Source organism: Amaranthus tricolor, chromosome 4 (genome assembly GCF_026212465.1).
Source record: "Amaranthus tricolor cultivar Red isolate AtriRed21 chromosome 4, ASM2621246v1, whole genome shotgun sequence".
Taxonomy (NCBI): Eukaryota; Viridiplantae; Streptophyta; class Magnoliopsida; order Caryophyllales; family Amaranthaceae; genus Amaranthus; species Amaranthus tricolor.
In genome coordinates, this window is record NC_080050.1 from 14,275,008 (window position 1) to 14,299,255 (window position 24,248).

A 24,248-nucleotide genomic window follows, 5' to 3' on the forward strand; every position below is an offset into this window, starting at 1 on the left:
AGCAGGCTGAGCCCAATTGTGGCCGACCCAATTATTCCAATTAGGAGAAGGAGAAAAGGGAAATAAGGGTGGGCCTGAGTAGTTTCTGTTGGGCCGAAAGGAATTAAAGGAGTTGGGCCTGTGTTGTGGCTGCTGCCAGGGGCCAGAAACATTGGTGGTGCCATGGTGGCTGCCACGGTGGGTCCTGCCACACGACGAGAGTGGCGGTGGCCACCACGGTGGTGGGAAGGGCCGCGGTTGTTAAACGGAGCGGGATTTTCAGAAAAAGTACCTTTGTTTGATGTAATAAGAGCCGAATCTTGAGCGGGAGAAGTATGCTTATGATTAGAGCGTTCTTCCAATTCCAACATAGAACGAAGAGTATCAAAAGAGGGAAGAGGGTTCATATGTTGAACCAAAGACCGAAAATTTTTGTACTCCGAAGTCAACCCATGAAGAACTTGAAGAGTTAATCGATTGTCGATGATGGAAGTGCCAAGATTATTAAGAGAAGTGACAATACTTTCAAGTTCATTGCAATAAGACTTTACATTGGAAAAAGTGGATAGAGAAATGTCATTAAATTGAGATTCAAGATGAAGGATTCGAGATGTCTTATTATTTTGGAAATTGCTCTCAAGACGAGTCCAAGCATCAAAAGCACAATCATCGGGACGAACTATAGATTGAAGGAGAGAGGGACTAATGGAGCCATAAATCCATGTGCGAACAATGTCATCAAGACGTTACCAATCGGAATCTTTAGGAACTAAAGCTTTAGAGGAGTCATCGGGAAGAATATGAGAATCCACAAGGTGAGCACGACAATGGAGCTTGAATAAAGTGACCCAAGTATGGAAATTGGAACCATCTACATTAAGTTGAATGGGAATACTTGTTTTAATATTAGTAATCAAAGTAGCAGGATGAATTTTTGTGGGAGAGGCCATGGAGAAGAAAGACTAAAGAAATGAAGAAAGAAAAGAAAGAAAAAGGGCGACGGCTTTTGGGCAGCAGGCTGGCCAGATGCAAGGAGAGGGAAAAAGAGAGTCGGGATAAAAAACCGGAGCTTCTGATACCATGTAAGAATGACTCGGGTTGCCTTTCTCATTAAGATTAATGTTAATATATACAAGATTACCACTATACTTTAGGAAACTAAATATTTTCCTAATATTCTAAATAATCACAAAAATTATACAAAAATATGCAAGAAATGAAAGAGATATTATTCTAAGATATGCTAATATTCTAATACAAATTAATTAAAAAAATAGCTTAAATTTAAAAATAATTACAAAATATTAAAATACAATTAAAAAAGTTGCAGAAAATTACATAGCTGAACTATTTATTCTTCGATAGCCTTTTCAACTCTTTGACTGCTTCATAGTAGGTGCAATCTTTACTTATATAAATGTTAAGCATAATGTTAGTAGGCTGACCTTGAGGGGTTATTTTTTTCATTAGGTATGTTTACACATAACCCTGAGCAGACAATTTACTTATATAAATGTTAAGAATACTTATTTAGAAAACCATAATTATATCGATCAATTTCAGTCATACTATCAGTTCCTTCATTTTGTTCCAATGAACCACTTGAACTTCAAATTGGCATAATAACTAAATGTTCACATTCTACATTATTTTTTAGCACTATTAATACTTTTATTATATATTTTATTATTAATTTATTAGTTTAAGCATAATCAAGTACGGTCTTATTTGCTTGTCTTAATTAAAAGATTATTAATATAATCCTTTTATATTTTTTAATTAAGTTGAATTAAGATACTTTTTTTTTGAGATGAATTGAATTAAGATACTAAGGTTTGATTAAGCATGGACATATGTGCAAAATTAATTGAGACAACTAAATTCAATTGGAGGGAGTATTTTATAGAAAAAATATTCCTCCTATTTTATCTCAATTTAGTATTCAATCAAAGTCTTATAACATTATTATACAATTAATAATACGTATTTTTAGATTAAATAAAGAAAACATAACAATTTAAAAAAAAATAAATCAATAAATACCATATAAGCAAATTACTAATAATAAAAGTAAGCTATTTGTTAGGGCTTCATAAAATATGTCATTTACCATTTTTTCAGAAAAATTATGATTTTAACATGATTTATAATTATGATTTGGTGATACATTGCGCTTATATAATTCGAAATTTAAAGTACAATGTTATAATATACTATTTGTAACGGATTTAACCTCATTATAGGATCATTTTTCTTTTTAATTTGTGTTTTCGCACCGATTTCGAACAGTAATTCTCCTTGCCACTTTGAGAGACGGGCTCTTAGGAGGTTCAACCCACAAAAAGTGATCACTTAAAAAAATACTAATTAATTATCTTTTAAAATCATCATGGTAAGGATTTTAGGATATAACAAGTGGGAACTTAGGGTATTCCAAGTAGAAATTTGATATAAATTATAGGTATTTGAGGTATATTAAGTAGAAATTTGAAGTATACAGGTAGATATAGGGTTGTCAAGTAAGAGTTTGAGGTATATCAAGCAAGAGTTTGAGATATACAAAACATGTATTTTTGGGCTATATCAAGTAGATCTTTGGGTTGCCAAATAAGTGTTTAAGGTATACCATGTAGGTATTTGTGATATGTAATTAGGTTATTTAGAGTATACATACCCGGTAGGTGTTTGAAATATGTCGGGTAGGGATTTAAGATATACCAAGCATATTTAGGGTTGTAAATTAGGTGTTTGAAATATGTCGGGTAGGGATTTAAGATATACCAAGCATGTATTTAGGGTTGTAAATTAGGTGTTTGAGGAATATTAAGTATGCGTTTGCGTTTGTAAAGTAGGTATTTGAAGTACGTCAAGTAGTTTTTTAAGGTATTTCAAATAGACATTTTGAAGTATGCCAAGTATGTATTTGAGGTTTAAAAGAATCAGGCAATTAAAAACACTTAATTGACACAACATGCTAAACACACTTACTTGACATATTGTAACTCCATACTTGAGTTATCCTAAATGTTTATTTGAGGTATCCTAAAATCCAACTGAGTAAGCGTACAGTTACACTTCTTTTCAATATAATGTGTCAACCCAATTAGACACGGTCCAGACAGTCTCTCACAACAATTTGTGTTCCCTAAATCAGGTAAATGATTATATTTTTTTACGAAAAACACTGAATTCAAAAGTTCATCTGCATGAGTGTAAAATAGAAGCATCATCATCTGAAAATTTGAAAAAAATAAGACAATTGAACAACTTTTTTCCCCAAATAAGCTCCGTGAAAACTTAATTCCCAAAATAAGCGTTCGTACATTCAAATCTAGGTTTGGTAAAAGTCGCTGTTACTAACAGCGAAAGACAAAAAAAAAATTAAAAAAACCCATAAGTCGCTGTTACTAACAGCAACTTAAGGTTAACTGGTCAACCCCTTTATCTCGTAGGTTGGAATGAAGAAGTAACTGAGAACTGAAAACTTAAAACTCATAAAGTCGTTACTAACAGCGACTTAAAAAAAATATATATTTTTATTTTTTAATTCGTTGTTAGTAACAGCGACTTAAGTCTTCTTCGTTATTTCAGTTACTTCTTCATTCCAACCTACGAGATTAAGGAGTTGAATAGTCAACTCCTTAAGTCGCTCTTAGTAAAAGCGACTTAGGCTTTTATTTTTTCTGTTTTTTTTTTTTCGCTGTTAGTAACAGCGATTTACACCAAACCTGAGATTGAAGTTCTAAGAAATGAAAAAATATTCGGTCCCTGATTTTGGAACTCTACAAGTACTGGTATTAAACAGAGAATGCATAATTGACATGGTTTCATATTATTAATACAAAGGTTACAGAAGAATACTCCTTAAAATGGAGATGGAACAAAATATGAAACACACCTCATTAAAATGCACAAAACAGTAAACTCCCCCATTACATTACTGATGTCTAAAGATTACAAAGGATGATGCAGAAACAGACAATTACACATCGACAATTCACAATAAATGGAGGCGTCGGTAACTCTTAATACATAGCTGAAAGACCTCCATTGTCGCCAATATCTCACTCTTTTGAACTTGAAACTTTCCGCAATTACAGACAGCCACTGAAAGAGCAAGCGACTTCAGTCACAAATATATAATTTTCAGATATCTGTATAATTCAACTGAAGCGCACTCACAGTGATACTGCTTGTGGGTTACCAAATGAAAAAAAGCTATTGCCCAGAGATGCAACCAGTCTTTTGAAAAGTATCATTTCTTTGTCGGATCTAGTATGAGACGTGCACGCAATTCAGGTGTTGCATGAGCCAGCTCTGAAACACATTGACTAGATAGTTGAGAATTGAGATAAAAAATAAATAAAAAAATAAAAAAATAATAAAAAAAAAGAGATGAGATTACTGAAGGAAGAAAAAGGCGCATAACATACCTTCGGGTGTGAAGTTGAAAAGAGGAGGAAGAGGTCTTCCATTAGGCAACCATGCATTGGGATCTCTCAGATCATTAAAGAAGGGATGTGCACAAGCTTCAAGCTGAGACAGCATTATATATGAGTTAAGAAGCCATTGATAACTTCCATGATGACAATTTGATTTATTAAAATACGAAAACCAAAAAAAGCAATAAATGCATACAATGAGGGGTAAGGAGCAAAAGTTTGTGACTAAGTTCGAAGAACATGTCAATGTACAAAATACAGGGAAAGGAGAGGTGAACGGGGGGGGGGGGGGGGGGGACGACTCGCAAAGGCAGCACAATATGAAGTATGCAAATACATTATAGGTGATCAAAACAAACCCACCCGTATCATGCCAGTATTTTCAGCAGTATTCCAACCCTGTTCCAGTAGCCCATGATCTAGAACAAGAGTGTAGGCTAGAAACACCACTTCAACCCAGAAAAAAGAGATGATATTACACACCACCAGATTTTCAATCACCAAATACCCTTTTAAAATGAAGATTTCACACAGCTATCCACGTGGTCATGTATGCTACACCCAGATCTTTACCTTTGCAAAAGTCTAACGTTGGTTTTCCGATTTTCTTTCTTTGTATTTTTTTATTTGGTGCAGGAGGAGCACAAGAGAAATGATATAGATGAAATTCACACCAACATCAAGGACACCAACCCCACGTGTTAGAAACATTATAATTCTGAACTTAAATGGATACTTGAAAGCACATTAACACTGTGTTTGGATAGAGCATTAGGATAGAAAGGTAAGGGAGGGAGAAGAAAGGAAGGGAAGGGAAATGGAAGGAGATAATTTATTTGTTTGTTTAGGAGGGAAATGGAGGGAAGAGAAAGAAAATAGGAAAGATGAAATTATGTACTTAAAAATCATGGAAGGAAATTACATAGTTTCATAAAGATTATAAATGGTAAGAGCAAGTCATTTTCATCATTTTGATAGATAATATACCATTTTTCTTCCAAATCCTTCCAAAATTGAAAAGATTTCACTATTAACAAAAATAAAAGACAAAACCCCTTCAAATCTCTTTCTCCCAAATCCTTCTCCCTTCAAAATTGCTATCCAAACAAAGGAAAACCCATCCCTCCAAATCTCCTCCTTTTCTTTTCTTCTAAATCCCTCAATCCAAACACAATGTATAGTCAGAAATTTAAAAAATAAAAATTAACAGTCTCTCATATCATATAGGAATTTGATTCAAAACAATGCCAATTACGGAAGATAATCAAAGCAGAGATAATTAATTTATTGTAAAAGATTCTCACAGCTGCACATCGTAGCTTTGGTGAATACTGGAGCATTCTTGATACAAGATCCACAGCTTCAGGGGGCATACGTTTGTGAAACACCTGAAATAAGATACTGTTTTAGTTTTCTATTTCCATTTTGACATTCCATATATTATTTTAACTTAAATCAGCTAAAACAAAAGAAAAAAGAATCTCCAACAAATTGAGAAAAAGCATTCCTATATTGATGCATGCGATATGGGTGCATGTGCATGTTTTGAGAGGAAGAGAAGTAAACAAAACCTTGTGCCACGGATGAGCCTTGATCTGAGGGAACTTAAACTCGCTATAATTTGGATTCATACACTTTATTTCTTCTCTGGTTGGAGTTCCCAATATCTAACACCACAAAAAACAAAAAATATAGTGGATATTATGGTGAAAATGTGGAGGAAATATGGATGTAGCAAAATAATTGCAGAACAATCTGTAGGCATACCTTGATAATTTCTACCAGTTGATCAACGCCACTTTCTCCGGGAAACAATGGCTGCAAATTATCAAAGACAGTCCTCAAGAAAAATTACGAAAATGCTCATGTCATTATCCCAATGCTAAGTGGCTCGGGTTTGGGGGTCAAATGCACACATATAAACAGGCAGAATGGCCACTTCAGTTATTACTCCACAAATAGCCTTCAAAATTCACTAAAAAAGGCACATAGATACAGACAAAACCAACTCTTAATGGAGTGATACGGAAAGAGACTCTAGTTGACAACAATTTTGAATTGCACTAAGAGTATACTTCAGAATTAAAATTCAAAACTACATGAAACAAAATGCCTCATGGGTTTTTCTTTTTCATATAAATGTAACCCTGCTTTCCGAATCAACGCGCACATTTGAGTATCCCATATCATCCTTTCCCATCTAGCCCCATATTGACAGCATGATAGCTGGACAAGATGAACATTATGTCACCATCATCTTCTCAGGACATGTCCAAGCTCAGGAGAGTATAATTTTTTTCTCCATGCATCTCAGTTTGACACCTACTACGTGCGTTCAAACTTATGCACTATTGATTAGCTAAAGGTGGGCCAATTCTCAATTCATATATTGTAGGACACAGAATAATCAGCAAAAACTTGTGTGCCCTAGCAGCTTCACAGATGCAATCTAAGGGCTCAAGGCAGCATTCATTTATCCACAAATATTTAACCATCAACCATAAAATGAATCAGGTAGACATCACCATAAATTATGACAGAATGCCACTTTCATTTCAGAAGATGCAATAAAAAACAATGTAAGATGTGCACCAAGCTGGACAGTTATTCCTAATCCTCACATTAAACAAGCGCCTTAGATAAGGTTTCTGCCAAAGCGGGGTAATGAAGGACAATCAAAAGTAAAACAATAACATACAAGGCTTCTTATGCATTTTCACGAAATTAATGATGCGTTTTAATGGTTTGTAAACTATAACACTAGATGAGAAGATGACATAGATAGAAAGACTGGTGAAAAACAGACTCCATCATCAAAAATTGCATAAATGTAAAAACTGCAAAAACTAACCTGTCCAAGGAGAAGTTCAGCCATCACACAACCCACAGACCACATATCAATAGCAGTTGTGTACTCAGTAGCTCCAAAAATCAGTTCCGGAGCCCGATAATATCGAGAACATATGTATGATATGTTGGGTTCACCTGGTACCTGCAGTTGAAAACAAAATAACACTTAACAAGACCAAGTGAAAATTTTTAACTGGGTTAAATGTAAAAAGCAACATACCAGCATCTTGGCACTACCAAAATCACACAGCTTGACTTGATGAGTGTGTGGATTAACCTGCAAATACCGGGAATACAGATCTCAGCAGAATAATAATACTATAACTATAGGAGATTGCAGTTACGAGCATCAAATCTCCACCATAACAGTCTTTGCAAAGATACCATACGAAAATGAACTTGGACATCGAAACCACCATTGAGATCCTGACAATGATACTGCCAAGATTATATAAAATGCAAAATTTGAATTACACAAGACAATAATTCAGACAATGCTTAGGACAAACTGACATAATAATCTAACCTTTCACTCATACGTTGAGGATAATCTCACCTTTGCTATATGTTACACAAAACACTCTTTACCTATTTACTGTTATAGATATTATTGTAAAATTATATATACTCCTTAAAAAAAAAGAAAAGAAACCCCCTCCCCACCCCTTCTACCATCCTCCCCCTCGCCACCACCACAGACCTGAGACCACCCCAGCTTCATCATCCTCGTCATCCACTTCATCACACTACACCACACGACCTTCACCCCTACCAATACCACACAATTACCATCACCGTTTAGCATCTTCATCAACATCACCCTTTAGCATCTTGAAGACATTTTAAAGATCTTGACAACTCGAGCATCGATATCTAACCCAATATAGTGAAGCTTCATAAAATCCATCCAACAATAGTAGAAATTTAGCTAAAAACTCTATTTTTAATTGCATCTTTTTGTACATAGTTTTTAGTATTAGTACCTTTTTACGTTTTCCAATTGCATCGAGTGCCATTTAGAGCAAACCACATTGCTTTAACACAATATGCTCATATTTTCCAAAAACAAAGAATGGGTTTGTGCAATTTAATTCGAGTGCCACTGCAAGCAAACTGCGAATTGGAGTGCCAATGCAAGCAAACTGCGAGTGCCACTTAGAGCAAACCACATTGCTTTATTTCTCTGTTATAGCAGTTTTCCGCTACACCACGACCGTTTCCGCAAACGCATCCGCGACCGCAATTTTTTTTCCATGGATAGTTCAGTTCTATTATTAATGTTATGCCCATATTTGGATTACACATTTGATCACATAAATAAAAAGCACTGAATATCATCGCTTTATTTATCAGGATAAAGAATTTAATAATATCTATTACCTTTACCAGTGAATTAAATAATGACAATGTAATTGCCAATCCATAAGGTTTTAACCACAAAAGTCAAATGTTCCCTATAATTTTAAAACAGGTTATACTAATACCTCTTTTATGAGTTTGCTTGCTTCCCCAAAGTCATTATAAAACCAAAACCGTGACAACAAGAATAGAGCCTTATTTATAGTAAATTTATTTATTTTATTAATAAACTTAACATATTTTAATTTTTGATTAACTTTTTTATATACGGGAGAAAGAGGGGGCCCTGTGCGGTAGATCACCACGCACACCCTCAAAGACCCCCTGAACAAGATGTCTAACTTACCCTAACAATAATTTCAATTAGTCAAAAAAGAAGGTACAACTGCATGACAAGAATAAAATCTTCAAACTCCCAAACATAGATGATAATTCTAATTCCTAAGCATTTGTTAATTTACTATGTCCAGGTTCTAAACCAATAATTTCAAGACAAGGACATAGCAAGACACATTCATTGGCATATTATATAAAACGAATTAAAAGGTGACATTTTAAAACAACGACATGCCAAATGCCAATGGAAACATCAACCAACAAACTGTGAAATCTATATGCACCAGAACCATAATTAGAGAAAAAAATTGAAGGGAAACTCACCAGTATATTCTGGGGCTTGATGTCGCGATGACAAACACCAATAACATTGTGTATGTAATTGAGTGAACGACAAATCTATAAACGAGGAAAGAGTGCTTTCATTTAAACCAATGGTAACGAAAACTTATGTAAGATCAATAAAAAGATCTAGAAGTCAGAAAAGTACTTCACATTTCACATCTAGACAGTAGTCAAGCTCACCTGATAGGTATATAGTTGTACATAGATCATTGGCATGTGCTGACTCATCCTATTATGATGTTTCAAAACTCTGTAAATTGTTTCAGGAACGTACTCCAGGACAAGATTGAGATAAACCTCATCCTTTTCAGTCGTAGAATAGAAACAGTGCTTCAGTAGAACAACATTTGGATGCTCTAATAAGCGCATAATTGAGAGTTCCCTATTCTTGTATCGCTTATCTTGCAACACCTTTTTAATTGCAACTTGCTCACCGGTTTCCAAGCACTTGGCCTGATTATTGAATTAGGTTTCAGTCAAAGGAGAAAGGTGAACATGAATAAATTACTATAATATCATATACGCAAGGCACTAACAGAGACAGTTGCAGTTTCTATTACCTGAAAGACTACACCAAATGACCCAGTTCCAACCACACGTTCCGCCATGTAAGAAACTGTCTGGGACAGAGTCAAACAAAACACTGTTCAGCTATAACAGTCATGCAGTGTTTAAGACTACAAACATAAAGGAGTAAAAACATGTCTAATGTCTACAGCAGGGAACTCATTCAGTTCAAGATAAAGAGGCCCTTAATAAAGTAAAAGACCTTGTCTCAGCTTAACATACTGATGAGCAGTAAATCAACCCCAACTTAGCCAGTCAACCTAAAGCTAAAAGAGCCCCTTAATAAAATATAAACCCCCTTATCTCAGCTTAGCATACTGATGAGCAGCAAAGCAACCCCAAACTTAACCAGTCAATATAACCAATTAACAATCTTGCCAATTATCAAAAAATGAAAAATAAATAAGCCTGAAACTTCTCCGACCATGATACCCTCAAGAAGTACCAATACATTAGTGTATATAACATAGGGAATTGGTAATACAATTAGTTGGCTACTAAACCCAAAAGATGAATCATTTAATGACCATTCAGCAGCAGCTCTAGTTACCCACGAGAAATCTCATTAAGGCTTTACTGTTTTCCCTACATAGAATTCTCCAATTATACAGAAGTACCCAGCCAATAGATCAATGACAACTGACACATGGCACCCTGTTTAGAACAGATTTAGTACAAACTTCTTTCCTAGAATACCTAAACTTATCCTGACCCATCAAGTTTAATCCCTACTCCTTACCTGAAAACCAATTCTGAATGATTTAATTATATGACATAGAAGAGCTCACAGGCATAATAGCCCTAGATGAGATAAAAAAAATTGAAAAAAAAAGTTAGGAAATACTAGCCCTCAACAAGTCACCAAATGAATGATGCAAACTTCTCTCCCAGCTTTTAATGAAATATTTCTGCATCTACGCAAAATTAGAAACATTGAGTAATTTCTTTTGACAAACTCCTAACAATTCCATTACCAATTTATCAATCGAATTTTCAAGGACTTAATGCTTAAAATATGCGGAAAATCCCACAAATGAATATCAACAGATAATCCTCCTGAGCTGCCCATGCTTGCATCAATAATTTAGAACTTAGATAACTATTCCAGTAGGGGGGAGGATAAAAAAAGAGGTAGATCATAGATGGAGAGGAAGATAAGCATATGTAGATGAGAAAAACCAAACACGAAAGTAAATTTTTATTTTCAGCAATAGACCTCAGTCTAAACTATCAAGTAAATCAGAATGATTTGTAGAAGAAGGAAGACCAACAAGCAAGAAAATTTTTCGAGCAATAGCCCTCAGCCTAAATTAACAAGTAAATCAAAACAATATAAAAAAAAACACTAATGACCTGTTTTGGTTGTCCGTTCCTACCACCCATTGTAGTTGTAATTATCTGCCCAGATTCAGTACCAGTTCCACTAACAAAAGCTGCTTCCATGTCCTATATATTCATGACAATGTATGAGTAAGTCCTAACTTCATAGTTTTGTAAAGAATAGAACGTAAGTCAAAAAAAACAAGGATGGGAAGAAATCTGATTCCCATTGTCAGCTAACTCACTAATATCTACAACCAAAACTTCATTGGAATAACAATATTTCAATGTTACAGCATCAAGCAATAGAATTGACCAATAAATTTCTATAATTAATCTATATTGAAGAATTTCAACTTAAAACTGGTTATCCAATAACCAATTTTACAAGGAAAACTTTTGCCCAGTCCATGGAGGCCTAATTGCCTCTGAATTACCTTATCATCATCACCTTTATTTGCTTTGTTATCCTGGATTTTCATTCCATGCAATTCTGTAGGAAGCTTATCATAATCAACTTTCTGCATCTTAATAATAGAATTGACACCAGATGTGCTTGGAACAGCTTCCATGGATGTTGAAGCTACACGTTGCTCTAATTCTGTAGTACATCTCTCATCAGGGTGTGATTCATCAGTGAAACTTCCATCTGTTTCTTGCTCAACTTTGGCCCTCTTTGTGATACAGTCCCCGCCCTAAATAAACAGAGATTGTACCTTGGAATGAAACTAAAAGATATGAAAAGGTTGGAAACAAGATATGAAGGCTCATCGACAATAGATGAAATGTTTCAGAGGAAAAGTGAACTGGCCAACTAGCAGATTAAGATGTATTGAATCAGCTATGCGGTAAGCTCTTGCAGGGGTCTTATTCTTTCCCAATAGATTGTCCACGGTCTAAGATGGTCCACAAGTTATCTTCGATTGTACCCCAAGACTAAAAGTGTTTCTATTTCATTCTAAAAATAAAATACTTCAAGATAGAGCAATGAACCGTCTTCTAGCAAAGGATTTACTTCAAACAAGTTTTTCCTAAGAAAACTGGCTTATAATATTTTAGAAAGATGAAAACAATATTTATCAAATATTAAAATGCAACACCACTTCAATAAATCACAAAGAGAACTTCTAGGGAGTACAAAGCCTATAGAGCATCAGGTAAAAACATGACTTCTTAACTGATCAAAAAGATTTAAACCAGAAAATATACACCTCATATTTTAACATAGATCAATAACAAAATACTATATAGTATTTTTATTTCAATAGTATTATTGTCGGTCCTTCAATCGCTCGCTGTTATTATTAGGGGGTGATTGTTGGCTGACTTTTAATTTAGTTGATTGCCCTTAAATTGAATGTTAACGGCCCACTATTAGTAACAACATCCGATTGTTGGATTGACTTTTTGACTCAATTTTTGTCCGCTGTTAGTAATAGCGCACAATGTTATCTCCCACTTGACTATGTTTTAACTTATTGATTAATAATAAAATACAAATTAAGAGTAATAGATGAATAGTGTTCAAAAAGTATATGGGACACTTGTGGTGAATATGAAGGAGTATTACACTCTCAAGACTCAAGAGAAACGTCAACTCTTGCAATTAACTACTACTATTATAGTTTGTTATTCCATTACTTTTTGCAGTCGGCTTTAGAAATTACAACTCAAGGAAAAGAAATTCAAATTCAGAACATTTGAGATACTTTACGCAATTTTCAGTGGAGCCAAAAGATTCAACAATCCTTCACATTGGTTAATAAATTTATAAAGGGATAGATTAATTATCTCAATTAACACTTTGATTTTTTTTAAGTAGCAAATGGTCATAGCATATTAGATCAAGGGCAAGCACGAAGCAACCATTTAGATGTCAGGGAGATAGGGCTTGATCTATCTAGCACTTTCTCTTCAAAGGTATAGGAGTATGCTTGATGTAGGCTTGTGTCTAGTCTAGGGCATAGTAGATATGATAAGACCTAATTAAGCTACACCCTCAGAAAAATTCACAATCTCACCATCCAATTCTTTATTTGATATATCATACACCCAAACAAACAAGACAGATCAAAGCTATTCTGATCAAACTGTGAAGCACTATGACATCAAATATGGGAACAATGTCCTTTGTCAACATTCAGAATTCAGGCAAAATAACCCATATTTCATACACCAGCTGTGAACCATCTAAGACATGTATTTATTGAGCAACATAAGGTGCAAAAGTATTGTTCTATATCATCAGGAAGTTACGCTGCATATCCACATACACATTTCTAGCCTACCTCAGAGATTACATGGATGACGCAGCTAACTAAAGCAAGCAAATGAAGTCTTCAGCCCCAGAATAATAAGTGAACAGAGAGTAGGAATTAATAGTTCTTATGTAGAATCACACCACATGACATGCTTGAGGATATGTGATACATACACATGACTAACAAACCTCCAAGATTCCATAGACCATGCAGAGAACTAAAACAAACAACTGAACCTTAAGCCCAAAAACAAGGTGAACCCTACAGATAGTAAGGAAGGAAAAGCATGGAAAAACAAAGATTCATTTGAGAAGATCATTATAAAATGATTTAATTCAAATTTACACAACATCATTTCTTTACTGTAACTTGATCATGATAACGACGATCAACATGAATGGACCTATTTCTCCAAGTAGAAGAATAAATAGCTTTGATTTTGGTAACAGTTATTAGCACTATGAAAGGTAAGATAATAAGTGCTCTCTAGCATCGGTAGCAAGTGCTTCTAACAGATATGGAAACTTTTAAAACGACTGCAGCCTTTTCAAACAACTCTTCCCAAATGGCCATAGAACGCAGCTCATATCAACAACCATAAGTTTACCAAATAGTCCTGACATTATATTTCCTAAATTGACATGACAGAATAAACCTTCTATTGGGATGACACCACAAATCATGGGATTCAAAACAAATCTATCTTCTCATAGCACTTTATATCATCATTAGCAATCACCTTTTCCCAATTTTGAACTCCTAACATGTTATTTAATACATCTACATTCTCGAATGCACATATCGCCATACTCTAAAATGTCCTTAGTGCTCTCAATAAAAAAAAATGAAACATCTTACCAAAACATAAATAAACGAACACTTTATTTCCACAAAATATCTTCATTTACTCCAACAACCTCCATAGATTACCATCTAAACTACCAAACCAAATATATTTCTGTAACACCCCGTTAAAATATCGAAAAAAAATATATAATTATTTAATTTAATTAATTATTTGATTATTTAATTTAATTAGTTATTTGATTGTTTAATTATCTAAGTGGTACGCGCGTGTTATCGCGTAACGGCTTTTCGTCTATCAATTAAATCGAAGAATTAATTAATTAATTAAAAAAATAATAAAAAAAATTTAGGAAGGGGGAGCCGGTTGTGGAGTGGCTTTTGGGGAGCTTGTAACTCCTCCCTTAATACTAATTAAGGGGGTAATTATTTTAGGCATTAAGGAATTGAATCAAGGAGGTTAATCAAGCTAATGACCTTCGACTTTTGACTCACAAAAAAATCAGAAATTTTTCTTCACATTTGCTTCAAAATTTTTGGCCAAAGTGTAGTATTGAGAGGAAAAGTGAGGAAAATTCTTAAGTTGAGTTTTTGGGTGTTCAATTCTATTATTCAATCTTCAATCCTTGAAATTGTAAGTTTTGAAATTTAAATTCTTTAATCAAAGTTTTTTTTTTTTTTATTTGTATTAAAAGAATTATTGTTCTTAGTATTTATTTTGGTTATTTTCATACATTACACATTTCTTTAACAAAAATTTAATTTGTTAGAGGGAATTGTGTTTATGTGTATGTCTTCTTTTTTTTTTTAGTTTTTATGATTTATAATTCTTTAACAAAAATTTAATTTGTTAGAAGAATTATGTCATGAGTTACTTTATATGATTCTTTTTCCATGATTTATAATTCTTTAACAAAATTTATTTTGTTAGAGGAATTATTTTTTTTTCTCATAATGTTTTTATATAGTTCCATGATTTATAATTCTTTAACAAAGATCTTGATTTTGTTAGAAGAATTAATTCATGAGTTATTTTATATAGTTTCTATGATTTATAAATCCTTAACAAAATTTAATTTGTAAAAAGGATTAAGTCATGATTTTTTTTATAACTTTCCATGATAAGTAATTCTTTAAGAAAATTAAAATTTGTTATGAGAATTATATTCAAGTTGATTATAAATAAGTTCTTATGATTTACATTTCTTTAATAAAATTTTAATTTGTTAGAAGGAATATATATGGGTCAATTTATAGTCACTCATGAGTTCATAATCCTTTAGCAAAATTTAATTTGCTTGAAGGATTGTGTTTATATATTTTGATTGAAGAAGTTGTTTTTTTTAGATTATGATTCTCTAATAAAATCTTAATTTGTTAAGAGAATTAAGTGTTGTGGATTTATTTTATTTAATTATCACAACTTATGAGTTCATAACTTTTCGTTTATGTTAAAAGGAAAAAAAATTGATTTATGAGTTATGGGAATATTTTTAATTTGATGATTTCTCATGTCTTGATTATAATGAAGTGTTGTATATGTGTAGATGTATATATATATTGAGTTGTGTAAGTGTTAAGAGTTTTGGTTGGTTCACTATTGAGATTCAATTAGTAGTAGTGATTGTGGGTTTTTATGTATTGTGATTTAGTCATGTAATTATAAGAATGAGATTAAAGGAATTTAATGATTTAAATAATAAGAATATATATATATATATATATATATATATATATATATATATATATATATATATATATAAAGGGACAACAGCTACTGTCTCGGCAGTCGCACCCCGATCCGAGATGTCGAATGTGTTTTGTTGTCGTTTCACTTATCTGTTGTATTCAAAACTCGTTAAATGCTAAAATTAATTAAAAATGGTAAATGGATGTTAGAAATTATGAAATTTAGTACCCAAGGTAATTGATGCCTTCCGGACGCAGTGGTGAAGTCTGATTTTTCGTTTGAATTTTCTAAACTGTCCAAAATGGCCTTTGAAGTTACTGGTTAGATTTTAAATTTTTGGAATTTTTTGAATTTGGATGAAATCATTTAAAATTATAAAGTTTTAGTAGTGCCTTAATGGTATGGAGTGGATTAAATGGTATGGAGTGGATTAAATGTGTAAACACGTTCTAATACGTGATTTTTGTATGTGTTGTGTTTAGGACCTCGATTCATAAGAGGTTGAGATTCAAATCGCGAAGCACTTGAGTTGCTTTAATCATGCTACTAAGGTACGCGCTTAGACCATACAATTGTAATCGGTTATGTAAAGTAATGTTGTACTCATTCCATATTGTGATGTGGTTTATCACGTAAGAATTAGACCCCCATAATAATTTGTACAGAGTTTAAATTGGAATTTGAGGATGGTTGTATAGTTACCCAAATGGGGCTATTTAATTGGAATTGGAATATCATTGTTATTGTTCCCATGGCAGTTTGGATCATTACGGTCATCATGGGGGTATGCATACTTTTGCCTTTGACGACACGAACATGATGGGCAACGTCTTAGGTCGGAGGTTGCCTTGGGATTAGCTCTCCCTTGTGTATTCCTCCAAAATTTTGAGAATACTCTATCAACCCGAACTGGACGAGCAACGACATGAGTTGGGTTTGGAAAGGCAAACGTGACATTTAACTAATAAAGCCTTCGCATGCTAGGATGAACTCATTACTTGTGTGTAACTCATATAATACATCGTACGTTGTCTCTAACGTGTATTGTTATGTGCTTTGGAATTTGCTATGATGTTGTCGTTCGACGACTAGTAGGTTGACTTGCAGGTGGGGACTAGTGTGTGAGGACTCTTCTAATAGAACCTATAGTCGAGCTGACTATCGTGCCGAAATTACTATTAGAATTTTATCCATCCAAATTTTATTATTTTACTTCAGTGAGTACATTTTGAATTGGATTATATTTGGTTTGAAGAGGCCAGTAGGTTCTCAAGTTGTAATTTTAGACTTCCGTTGTCTTGTTATTTCGTCATTACTATTTTATTTCTTTATCACTAGAAAGTCATCGGTCCTAGAAGTGGTTTAATTTAATATCCGATGTGTGGACCGGAATTCATATTTGTGTAAATTTATCCTGTTCACTTTCACCCGGACTATTACAATTTCAAAATTTTCCCCCAAACGTTGACAAAGAAAGTACACATTCTTGAAATTACTCTCCTATCAACGGACAAATCTAGGTCAAGACAAATATATATACCATATTGCAAATCAATAACAAGAAACATAAATAATGAAAAAGCTAATAATGCTAATTTCGCGTGTATCTTGACATATCCTACTAAATTTCCAATATCAATTCAAACAAAATTTCATCAATGAGCTCATATCTTCCATATTATCTCTTAACAAGCCAATATCATAAATTATTAAAGTTTCAATTTCTATCCATAATGATAAAAAAAACTAATTACATCAACAAGTGTAAATTACCTCAACGAAAAATACATAAAAAAAATGGCAAAATAGAAAAGAGAGGGAAAAAGGCCAAAAACATACTGGATCAGAAATCGAAGTGCGACCAGAAGCAATGCTTTTAAGACGACGCATCACATTCATCTTTTCGTTATCTCTCTTCTCCCCTTCTTCAGATTCAATTCAAATCAAATTAAATTCACAAAATACCAAACCCTAGAAAAAAAATTCCAGAAGTTCAAGAGAGAGAAATAGAAGAAGGTGGAGAAGAGAGAGAAAAAAAAACTCTCTCTCTATTTGCAACACTAATCAAAAATCGAAAACCAAAAAAGGAAATCAATTCAATAAAAATTAAAGAAAAATATAAATTTAATTTCTAGCATTCTCTCTCATCCGAAAATAGACGAAGGTGTTTCTCTCTCTAAATGAAATTTCTTTCAGTACATTTCTGGCATGGTCAAAGCTACAATCATGGCGAACCTCAGCTGTTTATTTTATTTTATTTTATTTTTTAATTGGATTTGTATTTTCCACCTGATGAGTCTTGTAATTTTCTTACACAGTTGAACTCTAGTTTCTCCACCGTTGGATCTTTTAGTTCCTCGGAATAATCTAACGGTAAAAAATTACGGTTTCTTTAGGGGTGATGATGGTGAGGATGACGTGTTGAGATTTGGGAGATGAAGTTTGTAATAATTGGACGGTGGATAAGTGGGAAGGAATATTCCAAAGATGATTTTATTGAGTGATTGTAAATTGCAATAACAATTCAGGAAACTTTTGGATTTAGGGATGGTAGTAGGTGATTACTGCTAACCACAGTTTTTTTAATATATTATGAGAAAATTATTTTAAACCACCTATTCTATATCCATGTTTGCAAAAAACTACCTTATGTAAATTTTTTTATAAAAAACTACCTTATATGATACACTTCTTTGCAAAAGACTACCTTTTAACGGTTTTTTAAGGTTTGACCGTTGAAAGTAACCATTGACCATCACGTCACGTGCAAGTCACGTGAGTTGTTAATCCTTATAAACCCTTGCTTCTTGTTCTTTTGTTGCTGTTTTGAATCCCTAATTCATTTGCTGCTCCTTTTTCCTTCGAAAACTCCAAATTCATTCATCTTCATTGCTGTTTCTCCCTTCTTTCTTTCTCCTTGATTTCTAATTAGTAAATCAGTAAAAGAACCCAATTTTTTCCAATTAATTTGTAATGTCTTCTTCTTCTTCTTCTAGCGAAAATTCGAAACCTGAAAAATGTCGGTGTGGAGTTCCCTTTGCAAGGAGGGTTTCTTGGACCAAGGAAAATCCCGGAAGAAGGTTCAAGACTTGCGTATTTTATGATCCTGATACAAATTGGAGGGGATGCAAAAAGTTTAAATGGGTTGATCAACCTGAAATGACTGTTTGGCAAAGAGAAGTCACTAACAAACTTGTGGAGGAGAAGCGACAATTGGCAACCGAAATCAAGGTTTTGACATCAAGGGTTTGTTGCATGGAACATGAAAGGAACAAGCATTTTCAGAAATTAAAATGATTAAGAAGAAATGGATGAATGAGAGGGAGCATGGAAATCAGATTAAAAGCTTTGTATTAGGGTTTTTCTTTTGTTTTTTGTTGGTGTTTCTTGTATTAATCAAGGGTACTAATTGAAGTTTAGGACCCAGTTAAGAATAATTGTAACATTGATTTGGATATTGTAACATGATCATGATGAATGAATTAAGTTTTTATTTTTTCCATTGAATTTCTTTGCAGGTATTGTAAATACACTTGTCTTTGCGTTCTATTTATGCATGGAAATCAGATGGCTGTGTTTGCTCTGTAATATCCATTTGTTCTGTTTATGTTCTGTTTGCTGTGTTGTGTTTGCCTGGAACACTGAATTTTTTTTTTTCAAAGCACTGATTTGTTTCATCAGTTGTTCAGCTTTCTTTTTCAAGAATGCTCCTGCACTGATTCAAAGTCTCTAAATTTGCTGCACTTATTTGATACTAAATTTGCTGCACTTTTTCATCAGTTTGTGTTGGAAATCAGATGGCTCATTTCCTTACATACTCAATGAATTCTTTTGCTGCACATGAAGAATGAAGAATGATCAAAAACACTGATTTGCTGCATACTCCACACAACACTGATTTGCTGCACATACAAAACATTGCTGCACATACAAAACACATGAAGAACACATTGCTGCACATACTCAACTTCAGTAGGAATTGATTCAAACACATAGTACATTATCAGTTCAAATACTGATTTGCTTACATCTAATTTAACAAAGTACATTCTGAGTTCATGTACATATACTAATACATTTCTTACATTAAATCGACAAATTACATTCAACATTCAACATTCAACATATACTTATGAAGCTCTATATTTGACTTTGTTCATCCATTACATATGTAGTACATACATCTGTTGCACTTTGCATTAGTTGTTCACTACTGGAGCAAGGCACGTCATTTGGTGAAGATCCCATTTTAGGCCTTCCACCCTTTGACTTCATCTTTGTTGGTTGTGGTTTGGTTGGATTCTTGCATCCTTTTTTGTAGTGACCTAACTCACCACAATTACCACATCTCCGTTGCTTGTATTCTCGAACAATAGTTGCAGGCTTCTTACCTCCTTTACCTTCATCAATTTCCTTTTTCCTTTTCCTTATTTTAGGCCTTCCAGGCATCTTTCGAAATGGTGGAGGAAGTTTTGGCTAAAGTAGTTGTCGGCCACATTTTATGTCCTGGCATGCCATAAAATTTGGAGCATATGTCTTTACATACCTTTCTACAAGATACGCCTCATCGACAAATGCACTAGCATCTAATTTTCTAATAACAATACAAGCCATGGCATGTTTACAAGGGATCCCTATAAGATTCCAACTTCCACAAAGGCAAGTCTTATTAGTCAAGTTTACATCGCATCTATTGTAGCAATACACACTTATCCTACTTCTACCATTATGCAAGTAATAATAATTGTAACCACATTCAATAGCATGGTACCTTAATGCTTTTCTAAAGACATATATCGAAGGAAACTTAAGGCCTAACGACAAATTGATCTCACCCTTGAAATCAACCTCAGGATTAAATGTAGGACAGCTGCCTATACCTTCCTCATCAACATTCAATGCACCCAAATCATCATCATCAGACTCCAGTTCATCATCATTAACGTATATGTCTCTGTTGTTTTCTTCATCAATCTCCTTATTTACTATCAACCTAATTTCATCATCACCAATAAACACATCATCGAGACCATATACTACATTTTCTGCAAACAAATCAGAATCATCCTCATATTCATCCTCATCACCACAACTGTAATCATCATCACTGTTATCCTCAATATCAGAAAGTTGTTGCTCTATGTGGCCTCTCTCATTTGGTGTAAGGTTTAGGGCAGAAATAGCAGCTGAGGTAGTTGTTTTAGATCTAGGGTTAGCACTTACACATTCTTTATAACCCGTATATGTGTTTGGTGGTCCCATTTGCCCAACAACAACATCTACATTTGCTCTTTCCAACTCATCCACAACCTCATGTGCCACATCAGATCTTTCGAGCTCCACCTCATCTACCCTAACATTACCCAACTCAGTTGCCAACTTAGAATGCTTCTTTTTCGAACTACTTGCTTTTTTCCAGATTTTCAATTTCTTCATGTTATTGATTTATCTAATTTTAAGAACCCTAATAAATTATTAAGACACAACAACAATCAATTTACAAAGTACAAGATAAATAACACGAAATTCAATAGAAAAAACCACAGCCAAAACGAAGCAGATTTGAAAAACGAATTCAATTTTAAAGATAAAAAACAACAATGAAGAACAGAACCATAATTGAGTAGTACTACATACCTCTAAATGTTAGAAGCTTCACCAACAAGATGTCGCAAGGAACAGAGCAGCGAATTCAAGGAGTTAGAGAAGTGACTTTTTCGAATGAAGAAGGAGAAGCGTTTGCCTGGAAAGCGCTGAAATGAAGAAGAAGGAAAGGATTAAAACCTCACGTGACTAGCACGTGATGGTCAATGGTTACTTTTAACGGTCAAACCCCATAAACCGTTAAAAGGTAGTCTTTTGCAAAGAAATGTATTATATAAGGTAGTTTTTTGCAAAAAAATTTACATAAGGTAGTTTTTTGCAAACATGGGTATAGAATAGGTAGTTTAAAATAATTTTCTCATATATTATTTTATTTAATATATATTTTTATATAATTAAATAAAGAAATATTAACAGACACAAATAAAATAAAATAATATTTATTTGTATTTAATATTTGAAATATATATTTGTGTACCATATTGTATCACGACAGAAAAAGAAATCAAACAATATATAAACTTAGTGAAAATGAATACATTTATAGCGAATTTTTATCAACTATAAATATTGAATCACCGCTTTGTATGAATGTTATTTCATCACATAATAAAATCTTAAGTTTTTGTCTACTTTTCATCTGTGAAATAGCTATATATGATTAATCATGCCTTAATATGTACTGATAAAGATTCAAATTTAATGTGAGGTAATTAATAATGAGATGATATGACATATTGTTATTGTTAGCCCTTGTTAAGCTTTGCTACTCCTTTGTAGATATCACCCCTCTCTAAACCTCACTTACTTTGCCTCAATTTGAAAAAAAAAATTAATTTTTAACAATTCAAACAAAGAAAACAACTAAATAAACCACTAGTAATTGAAAAAATATACTCCACATTGTCAAATAATCACTTTAATAAATCATATTGAAGCAATCCATATCCATAACCTAAATTTCATTATTTATAAATACTATGTAGTTAATAGAATTCAAACTTAGTTAAAAAGTCAATACAAAAATATCAATTTAATATATTCGGTGTCTAAAATTTGCTTCCGTCAATGTTGTTTAACATGCATTGAAAATATATTCACACTTATTAAGAAAAAGTATAAATTTAAGATTATTATTAGAAGTCATATGAATTTAATATTTATAATGTAACAAATTAATAAAGATGTCATTTGTATAATAGTGACTCATTTCCCTAAATAATGCAAATTTATAAAGTATTTCCCATTTTGCTTGAAATGGAAAACTAATTCCCACATTACCGTCCACGTAGGATAGCTTTGAGAAATATTTTTTTTTTTATATAACCGCTACATGAGGTAGCGGTTTTATTCAGGGATCTGGAGTAAAACGCCATATGAAATGGCGGTTTGGTAATGGGAATTTTTTTTTTTTTAAAAAAAAAATATATATGTTAAGTAAACCGCCACTTGAAGTGGCGGTTTGGTAGCAGTACAAAACAGAATGTCGAGCTTGGTTCTTCATTCCATTATCTTCTTTGCTTCTTGCTTCTTGGTGCCGGTATCTTCTTAAAAAAAAATTTCTTCACTCTCATTTACTTCAAATATACAATTCATCTCATTCAACTAAACTAATCAACTACATTTCCATCTTTTCCTTGTAAAGTAGATCATTTTCATCCTCATCTAAGGTATGAATAAAACCCTAATTTGTTTTCAATATGCAAAATTTTTTTTTTTTCATTATTTTTTTCAATTGAAGTTATAAATACGTTGATTGTTTATTACATTCTCTTGTTTTCATGATTTAAGCTTACATTTTACACATTTATAGTTGAATTTTAGGATTTGGTTTGTATGCATATAAAGTGTTTGATGAAATGCTTCAATGAAAGTTTATTACTTTGTAGGGTTAGTTTAATGGTTTTAGTATATATTCATGGTATTTTTAGCTTTTATATTTGTAATGAACTTTCTAATAAGTGTTCTAATACCTTAATATCAAAAATTCTTATATTCAAATTTACACTTCCCTTACTCACATTCAACAATTAAGTGTATGTGAAATCAAATGAAAAATATGTTTGTACTTGCAGAATATGGATCATTATCCCGTTATAGTGTATTGGGGTGGGGAAGTAAGTTATACTGGATCCGATGTTGGGTATAATGGAGGATTAAATACAGTGATGTTTATCCATCGTCAAAATACGACTTTTGAGGTGTTTGTTAGCAAATTCTATGATGTAATTGGTTGTGATCGCTACTCTTATATGTTAAAAATGGAGATGAAATACCCAGTGACTGGGAAAAATGTGTTAGTCCCGATTAAGAATGATGAAAGCATAAGTGCTCTTGCTTATGCGGCATCACAAGCCCCTGGAACGGCAATGGAGGTTTATGTTGAATTGGTTGCAAATTTGGATAATGCGAGGGAAGTCATGACTAGCATGGAACTTCCAGAATCAGGTCCTAGTGTACGCCATGATACATTCACAGAAATGTTAAGTAACCCAAATTACGTTAGTGAGCACTTGGATGAGTTTACCTCTCCAACTCATTCACGTGGCATTGGTGGTGGTGTAATGAACACCTTTTCCACGAGTCACTTGGGTAGGCTTAATGCGAACGAGGTTGACTCTTTAGATCAGGAGGATGAGCATATTGATTCTGATTCATAAGAGGATGATGAAAGAAGAGAAGCTCTAGATG

The 24,248-nt window shown here is 33.2% G+C and overlaps 1 protein-coding gene across 5 annotated transcripts; it reads right to left on the minus strand.

Annotated features, from left to right (window-relative positions):
• Positions 1–3,601: 3,601 nt before the first annotated feature.
• On the minus strand, positions 3,602–18,208 carry LOC130810265 (shaggy-related protein kinase theta-like). 5 transcript variants are annotated; one of them, XR_009041010.1, is made up of 14 exons: positions 17,793–18,208; positions 11,636–11,893; positions 11,232–11,324; positions 9,872–9,931; positions 9,492–9,764; positions 9,291–9,365; positions 7,492–7,548; positions 7,273–7,413; positions 6,189–6,239; positions 5,993–6,088; positions 5,726–5,809; positions 4,413–4,515; positions 4,162–4,296; positions 3,602–4,086 (listed from the first exon to the last, which is right to left on the minus strand). XR_009041010.1 is itself a non-coding variant. In XM_057676254.1 (13 exons), exons 1-13 carry the CDS (start codon positions 17,850–17,852, stop codon positions 4,235–4,237), a joined length of 1,413 nt encoding a protein of 470 aa, XP_057532237.1. In that variant the 5' UTR covers positions 17,853–18,208; the 3' UTR covers positions 3,602–4,234. The 5 variants fall into 5 exon arrangements, 3 of the variants coding, with proteins under 3 accessions (XP_057532237.1, XP_057532240.1, XP_057532239.1); XR_009041011.1 differs by lacking the exon at positions 11,636–11,893; XM_057676254.1 differs by having other exon boundaries at positions 3,602–4,296.
• Between the last annotated feature and the right edge of the window lie 6,040 nt (positions 18,209–24,248).

Bases quoted from the DNA above. Each gene is read 5' to 3' on its own strand.
- LOC130810265 (XM_057676254.1), bottom strand. From the start codon at position 17,852: ATGAATGTGATGCGTCGTCTTAAAAGCATTGCTTCTGGTCGCACTTCG. The intron at 11,325-11,635 runs GTAATTCAGAGG...ATGAATATATAG, and splicing joins ATAAAGGTGATGATGATAAG to GACATGGAAGCAGCTTTTGT. The intron at 5,810-5,992 runs GTTTTGTTTACT...ATCTTATTTCAG, and splicing joins AGGCTCATCCGTGGCACAAG to GTGTTTCACAAACGTATGCC.